At 52.7% G+C, this 16134-nt stretch overlaps 1 protein-coding gene across 4 annotated transcripts; it reads left to right on the top strand.

Moving 5' to 3' along the window:
- The first annotated feature begins 6673 nt into the window (after positions 1–6673).
- Positions 6674–16086, top strand: INPP5J (inositol polyphosphate-5-phosphatase J). 4 transcript variants are annotated; one of them, XM_019754280.2, is made up of 13 exons: positions 6674–6954; positions 8594–9777; positions 10145–10261; positions 10382–10490; positions 10691–10807; positions 11140–11315; positions 11734–11845; positions 11987–12096; positions 12217–12400; positions 14519–14656; positions 14820–14897; positions 15022–15126; positions 15323–16086. In XM_019754280.2, the coding sequence occupies exons 1-13, from the start codon at positions 6850–6852 to the stop codon at positions 15824–15826; spliced, it is 3039 nt and encodes a 1012-aa protein (XP_019609839.2). In that variant the 5' UTR covers positions 6674–6849; the 3' UTR covers positions 15827–16086. The 4 variants fall into 4 exon arrangements, with proteins under 4 accessions (XP_019609839.2, XP_019609840.1, XP_074177106.1 ...); XM_019754281.2 differs by having other exon boundaries at positions 6680–6954; positions 9134–9777; XM_074321006.1 differs by having other exon boundaries at positions 6822–6954; positions 11140–11481.
- Positions 16087–16134: the final 48 nt, after the last annotated feature.

The raw sequence follows: 16134 nt of genomic DNA, 5'->3' as shown, positions 1-16134 counted from the left end.
AGGGGAGTTTCTGGGCCAGACACTCAACTTCAGTTGGGGAAACTGAGTCAGCCTGAGGAATCCGTGTTTGTGTTTTTTTATCTCTCTAGATGAAATTCCGATTAAGGTTTCAATTCTCTGGAACAGACATTGTGGCGATAAGAATATTATGTACTCTGTAGGAGCTGGGAGCATAAAAGGGTTAATACCCATAAAGTGTATTAGAACAGTACCTGGCACAGCGTTAATTTTCATTATTTCATTCCTTACTTCATAAAGGCCCTACGAACTCCATTTTTCAAGTTAGGAAACAGGCTCAGAAGGTAAAAAATGATTAAGCTGTGGATCTGGAATTTGAACCTGAAACGTCTCTGTGCTCATCTCACCAAACCAAAGATGACGAGATCGGGATGCCACCTCCCCTCTTCAAGCCTAAGGCAGACAAAGCAAATTGATCACTGAATCTAGACTAGGACTCAGAATCCTTCTCAATATCAAACCAAGGCTGCATTATGACTTTCATGGACCCTAGGCATTTTTGCCTTTCTGGGCCCCTTTCTCCATTAAGAAAACATATTAAATGTTAGATTTTACAACTGCTTTGATGAAAAGAATATAATCCAGGTTGGATTCATTATTATATATTTTTATTCTGATTTGAAAAGAAATTAGAACATTTTCATGGACCCCTAAAGGTATGGTGGGCCCTACACACTGAGCCTAATGGATGTCAGGTCTGCACTGAGCCCTTTGCTCATACCCTGCTACCTTCCATTAACTGACTTGATTGTAAAGATATAATAGGTTTAGAGCCTATTATTACTTTTTAATTTTAATATCATTCTTTATAAATAGATGAAGACACTGTTAAATATAATTAGTTCTGTCCAGACTATTGACTTGGTAGGCTATGTCTAACATTCTATTGCTGTGGGAGTGAATTCATGCAAGCTCTCTGAAGAGCAATTTGACTCAATAAATCAAAACCCTAAAAACATTTCTTCAACCCAGTCATTCCTATTCTCAGAACTTCACCCAAACTAATCATCAGAGAGGGGACCAGTTGTTAGGTAAAGCTTGTTTATCAAACCACTGTTTATTACAGTGAAAAACCGGAGATACAATTTAAGCACGTCACAGCAGGGAATGAGGTAAATAAATGATGATACCTCCATAGGATAGAAAACAATGCAATTGTTTAAAGTCATGTAGCATAATGTTGAATGACATGGAGAATGTTCATCGTTATGGTATAAAATACACACACAAAAAAAATACTATGAAATAGTAATATCAGTTGGGAGTTGTGATATGCTGGGCTTCAAATCACAGAAACCCCAAGTTAAACTATTGAAACAATAAAGAGAATCTGTTGGCTCAAATAACAAAAAAGTCTAATTGCAGGGAGGGCTTCAGGCAAGGTTTGATCCAATTGATAAAGTCACCTAAACTCTCCATTTTCTTTCCATAGTGGTAGCTTATCATTAGGCCGGTTACCTACACGGTGTCAAGATGGCCGCCAGCACTAACCAGGACCGCAGACTTCTTCATTCACATCTAATCAAGGGGAAATCATCTTTTGGGGTTACTTCCTCAGGAAAGAAAACAAGCTTTCTTTTCCAAAAGCCCTCAGCAGAAGCCTCCTATATCTCACTTGTCCATTCATGAACCAGTTGTGTGGCTGGAGGAATGGGAATTACTCATTGGCTTAACCAACTGGAACTCATTCCTGAAGGCTGACAAAGATATGGGCTGCAATGGATGTTATGGCAGCAAGAGTAACCAACTGATTTTATAAAATATGTATATGTCAATATATATGTCCAGACCAAAAACCAAATCTAGAAGGAAACAACTCAAGAAGTCAAAAGGTCATATCTTGGTAGATGAAATTATGGGTGAATTTATTTCTCCCTTACACTTTTTTCTGTATTTTCTATAATAAATATCTATTACCTAAACACAAATAGTAAGCTTTGTTTACAAAAACACGTGCTATGGGGCACGTGCTATGGGCTCCCTCTACCCCACCCCACACCCCAGCAAAGGCCTTAGAGTAGTTGAAGCCAGAGGCCCCATGGAGCCTGTGGTTTTTCTGCTGACAGAACAAAACCTCAATGCCCTATGGGTCCACGTTGTTCACTGGATAGCTGCCACCAAACCACTCTCGTTACATTAACCTGGACGCTACAGCCTGGAGAGGCCACAGCCTGGCTGCTGAGGGTTGACTAGCCAGCCAGTGGCATCAGTGATAGAGACATTGGCTACAATACTACTAGGAACATTCTGGCATCAGCAGCCAAGGGAGGCTTAGGATCTCTGCTCGTAATCCAGTCCCTTATGTGGCAGTTTATAATCTAGGCCAGCGGCCTTCCTCAGGTGGGGCTGGGATTGGGGTTTAATCTGTGATGGGTTCAGGCTCAGACAGGGTCAGGGTCAGCCTTTAGCCTAAGGCCAGGTTTAGAACTGAGTCTGGGGCTGGAGTCAGGGCTCAGTCAATGATTGGGCTGAGGCCTCAGTCTCTGACCAAGATCAAGGCTCAGTCTGTGACTATACTCAGGGCTCAGTCTTTGACCAGGTTCAGTGCACAGTCTGAGCTGAGGGGTCAGTGTGTGACCAGAGTTGTGCGACCCAGAGTCAGAATTCAGTTTGACATCAGGGTTCAATCAATGGATTAGGCTCAGGACTCAGTCTATAAACAAGATCAGGGTTCAGTCTGCCACCAGATTCAGGGTTTAGTTAATGACCAGATTGGAGCTGTCTAAACTTGGAGTTGGGGCTCAGTCTAAAATCATGGTTAGTCTAGACAAGGGTTAGACTTCAGTCTGTGACTATGACTCAGGCTTAGGCTTGGATTGGGGCTCAATCTGGGCCCCAAATTGAAGTCTCAAGTTGGGATCAGCCTTGGTCAGGATTGAATCAGGCTCATGACTAGAGCCAGGGCTCAATCTAAGGCCATGGTCAGAGCTCAATCTAGAGCGGAGGTAGAGAATGTCTTGGCATGGGATTGGGGCTCAGTTAACACCTAGGTTTGGGCTCAAGTTGGACCTGGGATCAGTGCCAGGGTTAGTCTGGCTGTATGCTCTGTTCTGAGCTCCAGTAAAAAAGTTTCTGAAGATATGGGAGCCCAGGGCAGGTTGGCCTGCAAGAATTGAGATTCCCCCAGGCAAGCTGTGTCCCTGCAGTAAGCCTCTCCTTTCCTGCTGAAGCCAGGTGTCCTAGAGCCTTCTAACCTACATGGCTCTGCTGCCTGAGATCCCCTCGCACCAGAATAAAAATAGCCACTCGCTTCAGAGCAGCTGACAGCGGGTGCCCGGCTGCCTGGGAGGAGGGGTTGCTGAGGACAGGGAGGGGGGATGCCTGAGCTCAGCCCCAGCTGTGTAACTTTGAGAAAGTCACTTCTCCTCCTTGAGCCCATTTCCTGAGGGTCAAAATGGAAGGTAAAGATGACACCTGCCGCAATGGGTGAGAACAAGGGGACAGAGACACAACATGTGGCACTTGGTCCCAGTAAGGAACCCTGGAGTTAAGTCTTAGAAAGAGAAATGCTCCCCCATGTGCTGTATGTTTTCTCTTCTGGGAAGCCCTCCCTAACGCTTGCCTTTTCACCTTCCCTAATACCTGTAGCACTCTTTACATCTTAAGGCATTTCTCAGATAGTGGCCACAGGGTGACCTCCCTCACCGTGGGCCTGGGTCAGAGTGACTGGGGAGTGAAAGGAAGGACAGACCCTTGTGTACCATTATGTATCATTCACAGGAGCCCTTGGGAGGTGGATCGCAGAAGAGGAGGAAGAAAGAGGAAGATGTATATACCTGCTCATGGTGTATTTACGTTGAGCCAAAGGGCTGTGAGGCCGTATGTCCAAATTTTGCATCCTTTCACAGCCAGAACCTTCCACACTCCACACTCTTGCCCCTGCTGCTCCCTCTGCTTCCCAGGGCATTTCTCCTCTTTTCCATTTGGCAATACCAAATGGAATTTGTATTCCATTTGTCTTGGAAGACTCCCCTTCAAACAAGGGGTTCAACAGTCACCTCTGGGGGGGAGAATTATCCACTATCTCCTTGGGAGCTCCATGTTCTGTCCCCTACTGTGTAATTCCTAGGCCTCAATTTCTTCCTCTGTCAAATGGGGATCTTATTACCAACCTCCCAGGGTTACTATGGAGAGTAACTGAGGATAATCCGCCAATGCTTTCCTATTCCTGACCCAAACAGCCTGAAGGGTAGCACTAAGCATTTCCAGAAGGGGGCTGGACAAGCTGTACTCTGAGCCTCGGTACACACCCCCCTCCTGGCGTGAAGGAAGGGAGGGAGCCAGCCGTCTGCACAGGGAGGCGGTGCTCCCTGGCAGCTGCCCCCGGCCTGCCACCCTGAGCCCCAGAGCCTGTTATCTACCTCCTTAGTCATCACACCAGGCGCTCAAATATAGCTCTTATCCTGCTCCCTTCTCAACCAGGGTCCGCCCCCCCACCACTCCCTTTCCCTGGTAAGTCCACGTCTAGGTTCCAGAGCCCCTTCCCCCCAGGAACACAATAATATTGGGCCTCAGTTTCAGCATCTACCCAATGGGCAGGTTAGAGATGATGATGATGATGATGATGATGATGATATTGATGAAAACTCCAGCACAATTGCCCTTACTGAGAACTTGCTTGTGCCAGGCTCTGCTAAACACTCCATATGTATTATCTTATTGAATCTTCACAGCAACCTTAGGAGGTATGTATCTACTGTTTTTATTTCCCTTACACAAATCAGGAATCTGAGTGACCTTCTGAAGTAAGTCAGTGACAGGGCTAGAAACAAAGTTCCCTGCAGGGTCTGAGCTCAGCGAGGGGAGATGATAGGAAATCCTGGGCTGACTCTCTGGGTCACCAGAGCCCTCTGCACAGTCATTTGCATGACATTTGCCTGGCTTTCAAAGGGCATTGATGCCCTTATACCGGCCCCAATGGCTGAGGCTTAGGGCTGGTCCCAGGGACCTGGATCTACCCCCCATCTCTTCCAGGATTACATCAGAAGCCTAGTATTCTTAGAGGTCTCAGTTTTCTCATCTGTAAAATAGAGGTCAGAGGGCTGGACAGGGTAAATTCAAATTTTCCTTCCCTCTCTGGTGGCCTGTGTGCCAATACCATATCTACTCTGACCTCCTCCCTCACTGCCACCCCCACCTTCTTCCTCCACCTCCTCTACCACCTCTTCTTCCATCAGTATAACACCCCACCACCTCTTCTGCACCCATCTCTCCTCCACTTTTACTATCACCCTCATTGACATTACTACCACCCCTTCATTCTATCTCTACCACCTCCAACTTCTGTACCTTTGTTATCACCTCCTCCATTGCCATCACCATCACCTGCAATACCTCCCCCATCGCCGCCAGCCCTGCACTTCTATCATCATAATTACGTACATCATCTCTACTACTACAATCACCTCCACCATCACCGTCCAAAAACCTTTCTACCCCAGGGCCCTGATACGATCTGGGTCTTCTCCTCTGCAAATTCCAGCCTCACAGAGTTGCTGGCCTAGAAACATAGACTAGGCCCAGAGACAGTCAAGCAGAGGTGAGAAGCCCATCCGGGGGAGGTGAATGTAGCGCCTGTCCACATCATTTTCATGTAGGGGACCACACAGGCCTATGAAGATGCAGAGATGACTGTTGACTAGCAAGGAGCTCTGGGCACAAAACTCTAAACATTTTCTGCCTAAACTGAGTAAGATCACTCTAAGCAATCCAGCAATTCGGGAGGAATTGGGATTTCAGGGATGGCTTAGCAGATAAGAGTGAGAATAAGAAGAAGGCAGAAGTAGAGGGCCCATAGCCATCCCTGAATCTTGTCACTCACTCAGTCTTCTCATTCATTCATTCATTCATTCATTCATTCATTCATTCATTCATTCAACAAACACTTTGCTAGGCCTGTTGGAGACCAGGTCCTGTGCTGGGTCCTGGCCAAAGGAGCTCCCAAGGCCTGTTTTTGACCCTCCTGCCAGCTGTTCCCCTACTGCTGGCCCTTCTCCACTCAAGTCCCTTCCTCCAGACATCCCAATTGGCTCATAGGTCTTAAGTTACTGAGGGCACTCCCTTTCTTCACTGAAACTCAGGAGACCTCCCTAACTTACCAAATGACCTTGAATATGTCCCTGTCCCAAACCACACCCACTGAGTATAGGAGAGAGAAAAGTGGAGAGGAGCTGGGCTGAGATGGGCCTTGCTGTGGGGACATCCTAGGTCAGGCAGGGAGGTGTCTGCAGAAGAGGAGGGGCCAGTGCTGAGGCTGAGATGGGAAAGGACTCCAGTGGCTGGAGCCTGAGTGTCTGGCTTCGGTTTGGGAAGGATAGAGCCAGGCAGGGGGCGGGCACTAAGACCTGAAAATGGGGCAAGGGTGGGGGCCAAGGCAGGTCCTTAGCTGGCAGGGCATCAGGAAGGTCACAGGATCAGGACATGGACTCAGGTGTTCCTGAGGCCATAAAGAGAGTATTGACCTCCCAGCTACTTGTCTCTACCTTACCCTCAGGTGTGTCAATGCCCCTCCCTTGAGCAAGGGCCAGCCAGAGGGGGGAGGGGGAGGGGAGTTTGCAGACAGACGGCTTCCTCCATGCTGCCAGTTAGGATCCAAGCCAAGCCAATGGACACACTTCCCCACACCCCCATGGCCATTCCAGCCTCAGCAGCCAGCTTGAAGAGTTTCCAGGGTGTAGGCCACCTTGCCCTGCCCACCTCTAGTTTGGGAAGTGGGTGCCTGTGCCTTTAAATTCTCAGCAGGTTGAAACGGCTGATGACATCACTGGTCCCCAGGAGCGGAGGAGCTGGAGCCAGAGCCTGAGGGAGCCCTGGCTGCCGAGGGCTGCAGACATGGAGGGCCACAGCAGCAGTGGCAGCAGGAGGCCAGGGACCCAGGCTGGCCTGGGCCCCCTACCCATGCCCCATGGGGTTTCCCAAACTGGAGCACCCATCAAGGTAAGAGCCCTAAAACCCAGCCTCCCCATTCCTGACCTTTGGTCCCACACACTGCAGGCACCCTGGTGCCCCTGGTTGAGGGGCTGGTACTCTCTTCTGGTGATGGAGGGGAATGCAGAGTGGGACATCGAGCAGGGCTGGGTGAACAGGGCACCCTGGGGCTTGAGGAGCAGTGATGGAATACCCAGAGAGAAACGGAGTTAGCTATCTCCAGGAGCCCCCAGGAGAGCACTGGACTGGGTGTTAGGGGACCCAACTGTGCTCCAGCTTTGCTGTGTGACCTTGGACAAGTTGCTTGTCCTCTCTGAGCCAATGTAAAATGAGGAGGCTTGTCTCTGAAGACTAAAATTGTGACATCTGGGATGTCTAAGTTAGTGCTGGAGGCCGTGTGGTAGTTGGTGATGGAGGGGAATGCAGAGTGGGACACTTGGAGCCAAGGAGAATACCCAAAATGTAACCTTAACGACCTGAGTTTGGGGAGGGAGATGGAGGCAGAGTTTCAGGTTCTCTGAACCGAGAAGGACACAGGATGCAGACAGACTGCATCTCTGGAGACAGGGATGGGACTATCCCAGAGTGAGTATAAACCTTCTTTTGCCCTCCCTGGGAAAGGACACTTTATCTTGTTTTCTGGAGACGGGGGCATCAGAAACGGGACAGATGGGGAAGGGAGAGGAGGTCCCTACAGTGCCCCATGACTTCGCTCTACCTGCTGGACAACAAGAGCATACCTGCTGACCTGCCCTCACATGTTGGGGAGAGGGTGAAGAGGGTAAGAGGGTACAAACTGGGCACAGAGAGGTGTGATGCCAGAATCAACAGAATCCTGGACTTGCTCTGAACGTTAGAATCACACTTGGTGAGGATGGACTATTCCACAGGATTCAGATGGAATCATAGCAAATGTTGGGCTCATAAATGCCAAAAATATGAGGTTGAGTTTTCCCAGGAACCAGGTGTGGCCAGGGACTCTTCACCAAGTTCCTTTGTTTTACAGACAGGAAAATTGAGGCCCTGGGTAGAGGGGTGCTTGCCGAAGGTCATGCAGAGCTGGAATTGGAATTCTTAGCCCCAGGCTCTTGCTCCTGCATGGAGCTCTAGGAATGGGTGAGGAGGACAGAGAGGGCTGTGACCAAGGTCTGGAATGTTTGGTGGAGGAAACCTGAGGGTTCCTGGGAACTGTGGAGGAAGGGAGGTGTATTGAACAGGCTGGATAAGGCGGCCAGAGTGGGCACATGTGGAGTGTCAGGTCAGTGGCTCTTGACCAGGGGAGCAGCGGGGACTGCAGGAAGCTTGCCCAGGGAAGCTGGCTCCAAACACCCAATACTCCAGGCTGGCCAGGAAGTAGATGCCAGCCAGGAAGGTTCAGGTTCACACTCTGCCTCATTTGATTCGGGATCTTAATTTCCCCACCTCTGAAAAAGATGTCAGACTTGAGGGAGGGGATAGGTTCTGTGTCCTGTTTCCTCTAAAAGAGAAGCTGATTTGCACAGGAGTGATTGAGAAGAGAAATTAGGAAGAACTTCCTTGGATAGATGTACCTTTCTTAGCTAGATGGAGTCTGCTGGTGTCTACACAGAAGTTGAGGCCCAAGCCTCTGGTTAGGGTTACCCTGTGTCTTTAATTTGTCCTCTACAAGGTGGACTCAAGTTTTCAGCTCCCAGCCAAGGAGAATGCAACCCCAGTACCCTTGGAACCAAGGCTGGCTCTGGCACCTATGGGGCCACGAGCCACTCTGCCACCTTCCTCAGAGGGGCCAAGGCTGGCCCTGGCGTCTTCTCAATCCATCCTGGCTCCACTGTCCATCTCTGGAGGGCAGAAAACAACTCCTGCCAGTCGCAGCTCCAGCCTGGCTCCAACATCTGTGGGCCAGTTGGTGATGTCTGCCTCTGCTGGGCCGAAGCCTCCTCCAGCAACTTCAGGCTCAGTCCTGGCTCCAACATCCCTGGAGCAGCTGGTGATGTCTGCCTCAGTCAGGCCAAGGCCGCCCACAGCTACCCTGGGGCCCAGGCTGGCTCCAATCTCCAGAGACCAGAAGCAGGTGCCACCTGCCTCCATGGGACCCAAGCCAGCACTGGCCACTTCAGGTCTGAGCCTGGCCCTGACATCTGAGGAGCAGTCCCCACAGCCCCCTACCAACTCTTCTCCAGTGCCCAGTCCAGTTCTGTTGTCCTCTCAGGAACAGACCCTGGCTCCAGCATCCATGACATCAGCCCCGGCCTCTGTGGGACGAACACCAGCTAAACTGAGGGATGCCCTAGTCCCTAGACCTCTCCCCACTTCTGAAGGGCATCTCCAGCCTCCAGCTCAGGCATCCAGTCCTGCGGGCTCCCCATCCTTGATCCAAACTCCACCAGACCCCTGGATCTCCCCTTCCTTCAGAGCCCGGCCTGAGGTCCCCCGAAGCAGCCCTGAGAATCCTGTTGTGCCCCGTCCACCCCAGACCCTGCCCCTGGATGTGAGCCAAGGACCTCCAGAGCCTGGCATCCGCTCCCCAGGACTTCTGTCCCCCACTTTTAGGCCAGGAGCCCCCTCAGCCCAGACCATGCCCCCACCTCTGCCTAAGCCACCCCGGTCTCCTAGCCGCTCCCCCAGCCGCTCCCCTAACCGTTCCCCCAACCGCTCCCCCTGTATGCCCCCAGCCCCTGAGATGGCCTTCCCCAAGCCTGGCACCCAGGGTGCAGGGCCTGGTGGGTGCCTAAGCCCCAGCCTTCAGCCCCAAGAAATCCCAGCCCCAGTCACCACCTCTCCTTCTACATCGACCTCGTCGTCATCCTCCTCTTGGTCAGCTCAGCCTACCTTCAAGAGCGACCCTGGCTTCTGGTGAGGGGGCACTCTCCCAAGCAAGATTGTTGGGGCTTCATCGCTGAGACTAGCCATCCTTCTAAGTGTCTTGCCCTACCCTGCTCAAGTTTACCTCTCTAAGGAAGAGTCCTTGGTGGTGTTGGGCCCTTGGGGTTGTTGGGACCCTCAGAAGTAAGCATCCCCTCCTAAGGGACGTGTCCACTCCTGCCTCAATTGATCTCCCCTGGGAGTCTGGTAGGAGTGATACTGAGCCCACTGTGGGTCCTTCTGAAGGCTTACGCCCACTCCTGCCTCAGTTTATTTCCCTAGAAAGAGCCCCGTGGGAGGGAGACTGAGGATAAGGAAATGGTGCCCAGCAGTAACCCCTCCGATATGGCACCCCCAGGATCACTGTGGTCACGTGGAATGTGGGCACCGCCATGCCCCCTGACGACGTCACGTCCCTCCTCCACCTGGGCAGTGGCGGCGATGACAGTGACAGGGCAGACATGATCGCCATAGGGTGAGGGGGCAGGGGGCGTGGACCCCCCTCCCCAGCCTCTCCTGCCTTCCAAACCCTTGCCCATGGGAGGGGCTTCTAGGGCGCCCTCCAACCCCTGGCAGCCTCATCCCACCCCCCCAGGTTGCAGGAAGTGAACTCCATGATCAACAAGAGGCTCAAGGACGCGTTCTTCACAGACCAGTGGAGCGAGCTCTTCATGGAAGCGCTGGCACCTTTCAACTTCGTGCTGGTAACGCCTCCGTCAGCCCTCGGACGGGTGGAGACCCCTGGATTCCTAGATCTGACATAACTCCTTGTGGGGTCCGCTCGGCCTCTGTTGCCGGGTTTGTAACGGGAGGATGGAGGAGCGGCCCGTAAGAGCTGGAAAAGGCGAAGGCCGGGAAGCTGGGGTTGGGTCCCGCCCCTCAGCCGGGTCGCCTCCCGCCGCAGGTGAGTACTGTGCGGATGCAGGGCGTCATCCTGCTGCTGTTCGCCAAGTACTACCATCTGCCCTTCCTGCGGGACGTACAGACCGATTGCACGCGCACTGGCCTAGGTGGCTATTGGGTGAGCGCGGGAGTGGCAGGAAGGGGACAGAGCCCAAAGGGGGCCATAGATTAGTCCACAGATGCCCAGCACCCGCAAGGTCCCCTCGCCATGCTCCTCCCCTTATTCTGAGGCCTGCCTCTCCCCAACCCCACCCACCACCCCATTCCGTTTTCTAGACCCCGCCCCCTTCCGTCCTGGCGGAGTTTAGTGCTGTGTCCCTTTCCTTAGAACACGCTCCTCTCCAAGCCACCTTCGTGGGCTGGCTGGCCCCACCCCTCCGTACACCCTGCCCCATACCGCACCTCCTGGCCTGGGCCCCGCCCATAACCCGCCCAATCTTCCCTCCCAAGGGCAACAAGGGTGGAGTGAGTGTGCGACTGGCGGCCTTCGGGCACATGCTCTGCTTCCTGAACTGCCACCTGCCGGCGCACATGGACAAGGCGGAGCAGCGCAAGGACAACTTCCAAACCATCCTCAACCTCCAACAGTTCCAGGGGCCCGGGGCACAAGGGATCCTGGATCACGAGTACGGACCAGGGCGGGGCCACGTGGAGCTTGGGCGGGGCTAGTGAAGGAGGGGTGGGCCTCAGAGGCGAGTGTCTGCCAACTTGCGAGAAGGAACCTGAGTACCCGCCTGGGTGGACCTTGCGGAGAGAGGCAGGGCCAAACTACATCTGGGAACACAATGCTGGGTAAGTTTGATGAGGGCGGAGCCTGCAGGGTGGAGCTTAGGTGAGGGGCAGGGCCTTACTGAGGGTCTGAACCTAACTTTCCTCTAAATCCGCTCACACCTCACTGCTGCTCCTTGACCGGCTGGGGCTCTGTCGCCACCCACTGCATCATCGCTAGGGACATCCAGTGTTGTCGGGCTGGGTGGGGGTGGAGAAGGATCAGGGTTGGGCTGTTCCACCCCATGGACCCCGCCGACCTTCATCCTCGAACAGCATCGTGTTCTGGTTCGGGGACCTAAACTTCCGCATCGAGAGCTACGACCTCCACTTCGTCAAGTTTGCCATTGACAATGACAAGCTCCACCAGCTCTGGGAGAAGGACCAGGTGCAGAATCCCAGCCTACACTCCCCAAACCCCCAAGCACACAAAGCGTGCCTCAGGACATCTGTATCCTAGGCTATGGTCCTTGTTTTCACCTGCCCTGCCCAAGCTGTTGTCCAATTCTGCCCTTTTGGACCCTCACAGCTCAACATGGCCAAGAACACCTGGCCCATTCTGAAGGGCTTCCAGGAGGGGCCCCTCAACTTTGCACCCACTTTCAAGTTTGACGTGGGTACTAACAAATATGATACTAGGTGAGTTCAGCACTGGGATGTGGGCTGAGGTCTTCTGGATAAGGGAGACAGGGAAGAGGGACAAAAGGTAAGTCTGGGGATTGTGCCTTGACTCGCTTGGGCTATGCCTGCCCACTGCAGTGCCAAGAAGCGGAAGCCAGCCTGGACAGACCGGATCTTGTGGAAGGTCAAGGCTCCAGGTGGAGGCTGCAGCCCCTCAGGACAGGAGAGCCACCGGCTCCAGGTGACCCAGCACAGCTACCGCAGCCACATGGAGTACACAGTCAGTGACCACAAGCCTGTGGCTGCCCAGTTCGTCCTACATGTGAGTCCTGGCTTCATCCTCCCCTCGTGACATCCCCAAGCCCGGTTCATTATTCCACAGCCCACCCCTTGCATCTGCCCTCAGCAGCACCCATTTGTTATGGCAGAGTGGGAGTGGGTTATGATCTCCATTTCCAGAAGAGGAAACTGAGGCTCAGAGACACAGCATCACTTGCCCAGGGTCACACAGCCTCTAAAGGGAAGATTAGGAATTGAACCCAGGTTAGTCTGATATCAGAGCCCATGCCTTTTCCACTGATCTCTAACTGCCTTCTTCCAAGAAAAATTTAGGGCAACTTATGTTAAAATTCACATACATAATAAGATCAGCAAACTCAAAATGTTTACCCCATGCAGCACTCATTCATATTCATTCACTATTTATTTACCATCTTACCAGATTACAGGTACTATAAGAGCAAGGTAGTAATGGGGAGGGGAAGTGGAGATATAAAAAATACAAAGCTAAACTCTAAATAGTTACTATAATTTAGCACCGTTTGTAGGATTGAGATCCCTAGCTGCCTCAAAAAAGGGGGGATGCAAGAATGTCAGAATGTCAAAACTGGACCTGAGAAACTAAGTCCAACTCTTTTTCTATGGAGAAACTGAGGCCCCTAGTGGAGCAGGTATGTGCCCCCAAGTCATACACAGGCTCAGCAACAAAGCGGGGTGGAGTCCATCTTTCTAGCCCTGAAACCCAACTCTGGGCTCTCCAATTCTCTTGATAAGAGGGAGCCCAGCAGACCAGAGAATGTTTTCCTTGGTGAGTTTGTCATGTGGTCAGTCATTGGGACATTGGCCAATATCTTCAGCCGGAAAAGGAAATCTGCCTATGTCTGGCCTCCCGTGACCTTTGGTAAAAGGCTTGGGCATGAGGTTTAACCCTCACCTTGAGAACTACTCCCTTTGGGCACCCTGCCCTGACCGTTCCCTCTTCATCCAGGACTCTGTCCCTTATAAAATGTTACCTGTTGAGCACCTACTAATTGCCACACCCGGTGTGCGGTACTTTACATATGTCATCCCTTTGAATGCCTTAGTAGGCCCTGAGATGTCCAAATTCTCCCAGTTTTACTGGTGAGGGAAACTGAGGCTCAGAAATCTCAAGTCTCTTACCCAAAGCAACACAATCAGAATGGGGCTCAGCAGGACTTTTGACACTGCAAGGCCCTGGAGGGCATTTCCAAGAGCCCATCTTGGCCAGACCCGTTGCTAGGAACCCAGGGGCTGGGAGAAGATGTGCTGGCTTTTCTGGAGCAGCTTGGCCCAGAAGCTGAGGGAGGGAAACCTGAGACCAGATAAATAGGGAGAAGACAAAAGCCTGAGGCTGGCATCACCTGAGTCCTCTGAGGGACAGAGGTGGAGCCAACACCCTGGCCACCTGTCACCCCAGCAATACACTCACGTAGGTGACCGTGGGAGGAGGGTATCCATGGTTATAATTTGTCTTCACAGACTGATGACAAGTTCATAGTCACTCCTTAATACAGGTGGGGAAACTGAGTCTTAGATTGGTTAAGGGCTTACCTGAGGTCACACAGCAAGTTAGTAGCAGCCTAGAAATGAACTGAGATCTCTAACCTTCTACTCAGGGCTCTTCTTGCCCACTCAGAGATGTTCAGCTTGCTCTAGAATATCCAGTACATCATGTTTCCCTTGCTAGCATATAGGCAAATCATTTATTGAGCACCTACTGTGTACTGGGAAGTTTATGGGATGCTTTACAAATGGTATTTCATTGAATCTGCCGGACAACCCCAAGAGTTAAATAAGATCATGGAAGTTTACAGACAGAAGCATGGCATTCAGAGAAGTTGAGAAACTCACCCAAGGGTCACTCAGCCAGTCAATGGCAGAGCCAGGGCCAAACCCATGGTCTACTTGCTTCAAAGCTATGTTCTCACTCCCTAAGGAGGCTATGGGCAGAAAAAGCCCTGGGCAAAAAGGTAGGAAGCCTGGCATTTATCCTAGACCTGTTCTGCCTCAGTTTCCCGGTCTCTGCAGTGACTGCAAAGGCCCTTATCTCAGCCTATTTGTGCTGACTCAGGCCCAAGGGCTCTAGGTGCATGAAATACTAGAGGGTTTCCCCTGATGTTGTCCCCTTGCTCCTGGGCAGTTTGCCTTCAGGGACGATGTGCCACTGGTGCGGCTGGAGGTGGCAGATGAGTGGGTGCGGCCAGAGCAGGCTGTGGTGAGATACCGCATGGAAATGGTGTTCGCCCGTAGCTCCTGGGACTGGATCGGCTTGTACCGGGTGAGAAGGGGCAGGGGATGGCCAGCGACTTGGGGAAGGAAGGGCCCGGAGGAACAGCCCGGTACCCAGGTGGGACCATGGGCTTCTCCAGAATTCAATGCCACACCGGAAAGCTGCTGAGGTCAGGCCATAGGGGTCACAGACCTAATTCTTCTCACCCCAGGTGGGTTTCCGTCACTGCAAGGACTATGTGGCTTATGTCTGGGCCAAACACGAGGATGTGGACAGGAACATCTACCAGGTACTCAAAGAGGGGTGGAAGGGAGAAAGTCCCCGTCGCCCCTTGGGGGCTCAGGACTCAGCTTAGGGGATTCTGTGGCTGCCTCCTTGAACCCAACCTGAGCCTATACCCCTGGGCCCACCAGGTGACATTCAGTGAGGAATCACTGCCCAAGGGCCATGGAGACTTCATCCTGGGCTATTACAGCCACACCCATAGTATCCTGATCGGAGTCACTGAGCCCTTCCAGGTGAGTAGACCAGACTGCAGGGTCAGGGGTGCCAAAAGATCCTATTCAAATGTCACAGCCTCTACATTCTGCTCTGTAACCTCCTGCAAGTAGCCTGACCTCCCTGGGTCTGCCAAGGAGGAGTGCTGGAGTGGTTCCAAGAGGCCCCAGTGGCCAGCTGGGGAACGGAGCACTCCAATGACAACCTTTCCCGCAGATCTCGCTGCCTACCTCGGAGTCGGCCAGTAGCAGCACAGACAGTACAGGTGCCAGCTCGGAGGACGAGGATGACAGCACCCTGGAGCTGCTCGCACCCAAGTCCCGCAGCCCCAGCCCTGGCAAGTCCAAGCGGCATCGTAGCCGCAGTCCGGGCCTGGCCCGCTTCCCAGGCCTCGCCCTGCGGCCCACCTCTCGTGAACGCCGAGGCACCAGCCGCAGCCCCTCACCCCAGAGCCGCAGCCTGGCCCACGTGGCCCCCAGCAGGTGCAATGATGGCGGCAGCCAGAGCAGTAGTGAGGGGACCTCTGGGCTGCCTGGCTCCTGGGCCTTCCAACCATCTGTGCCTCAAAGCCTGGGCTTGCTACCTTCCTTGCGCCTGGAGACCGTAGATCCTGGAGGTGGCAGCTCCTGGGGACCTGATCAAGACGGTCCAACCACTGACAGCCTGTCTCCCAGCCCCCACGGCCAACAGAAGCTGGAGGAAGGGGGCCTAGGTCCCTGAAAGTGAGGTGGGAAGGTGGGCCCAGGTGGCTCTCACTCTGCCCCCATCTTCTGCAAACCTGCCTGCCTCCCTTCTGTTGCTGCTCCAGCTTTATCCGCACCTGCCACTCTGTTCTGGCCACGGGTGGCCAACTTGGGCCCCCCAAACTCGGTCCTGGCATCTCAACTGTGACAATCAGCAAAGCTCTATCTAGCTCCTATCTGGGATGGGGAGAAACAATCCTGGAGGTAATCAACTAGGAATTAAATTCTCAAGCCTCACTCCCGACTCCTTCTTAACTTGTTAGCAGTCTGGGGGTGGGGGTAGTC

This window comes from Rhinolophus sinicus, linkage group LG16 (genome assembly GCF_036562045.2).
Source record: "Rhinolophus sinicus isolate RSC01 linkage group LG16, ASM3656204v1, whole genome shotgun sequence".
Taxonomy (NCBI): domain Eukaryota; kingdom Metazoa; phylum Chordata; class Mammalia; order Chiroptera; family Rhinolophidae; genus Rhinolophus; species Rhinolophus sinicus.
Note: the sequence above shows the minus strand (reverse complement) of the source record. Positions and strands in the feature narration are given on the sequence as shown.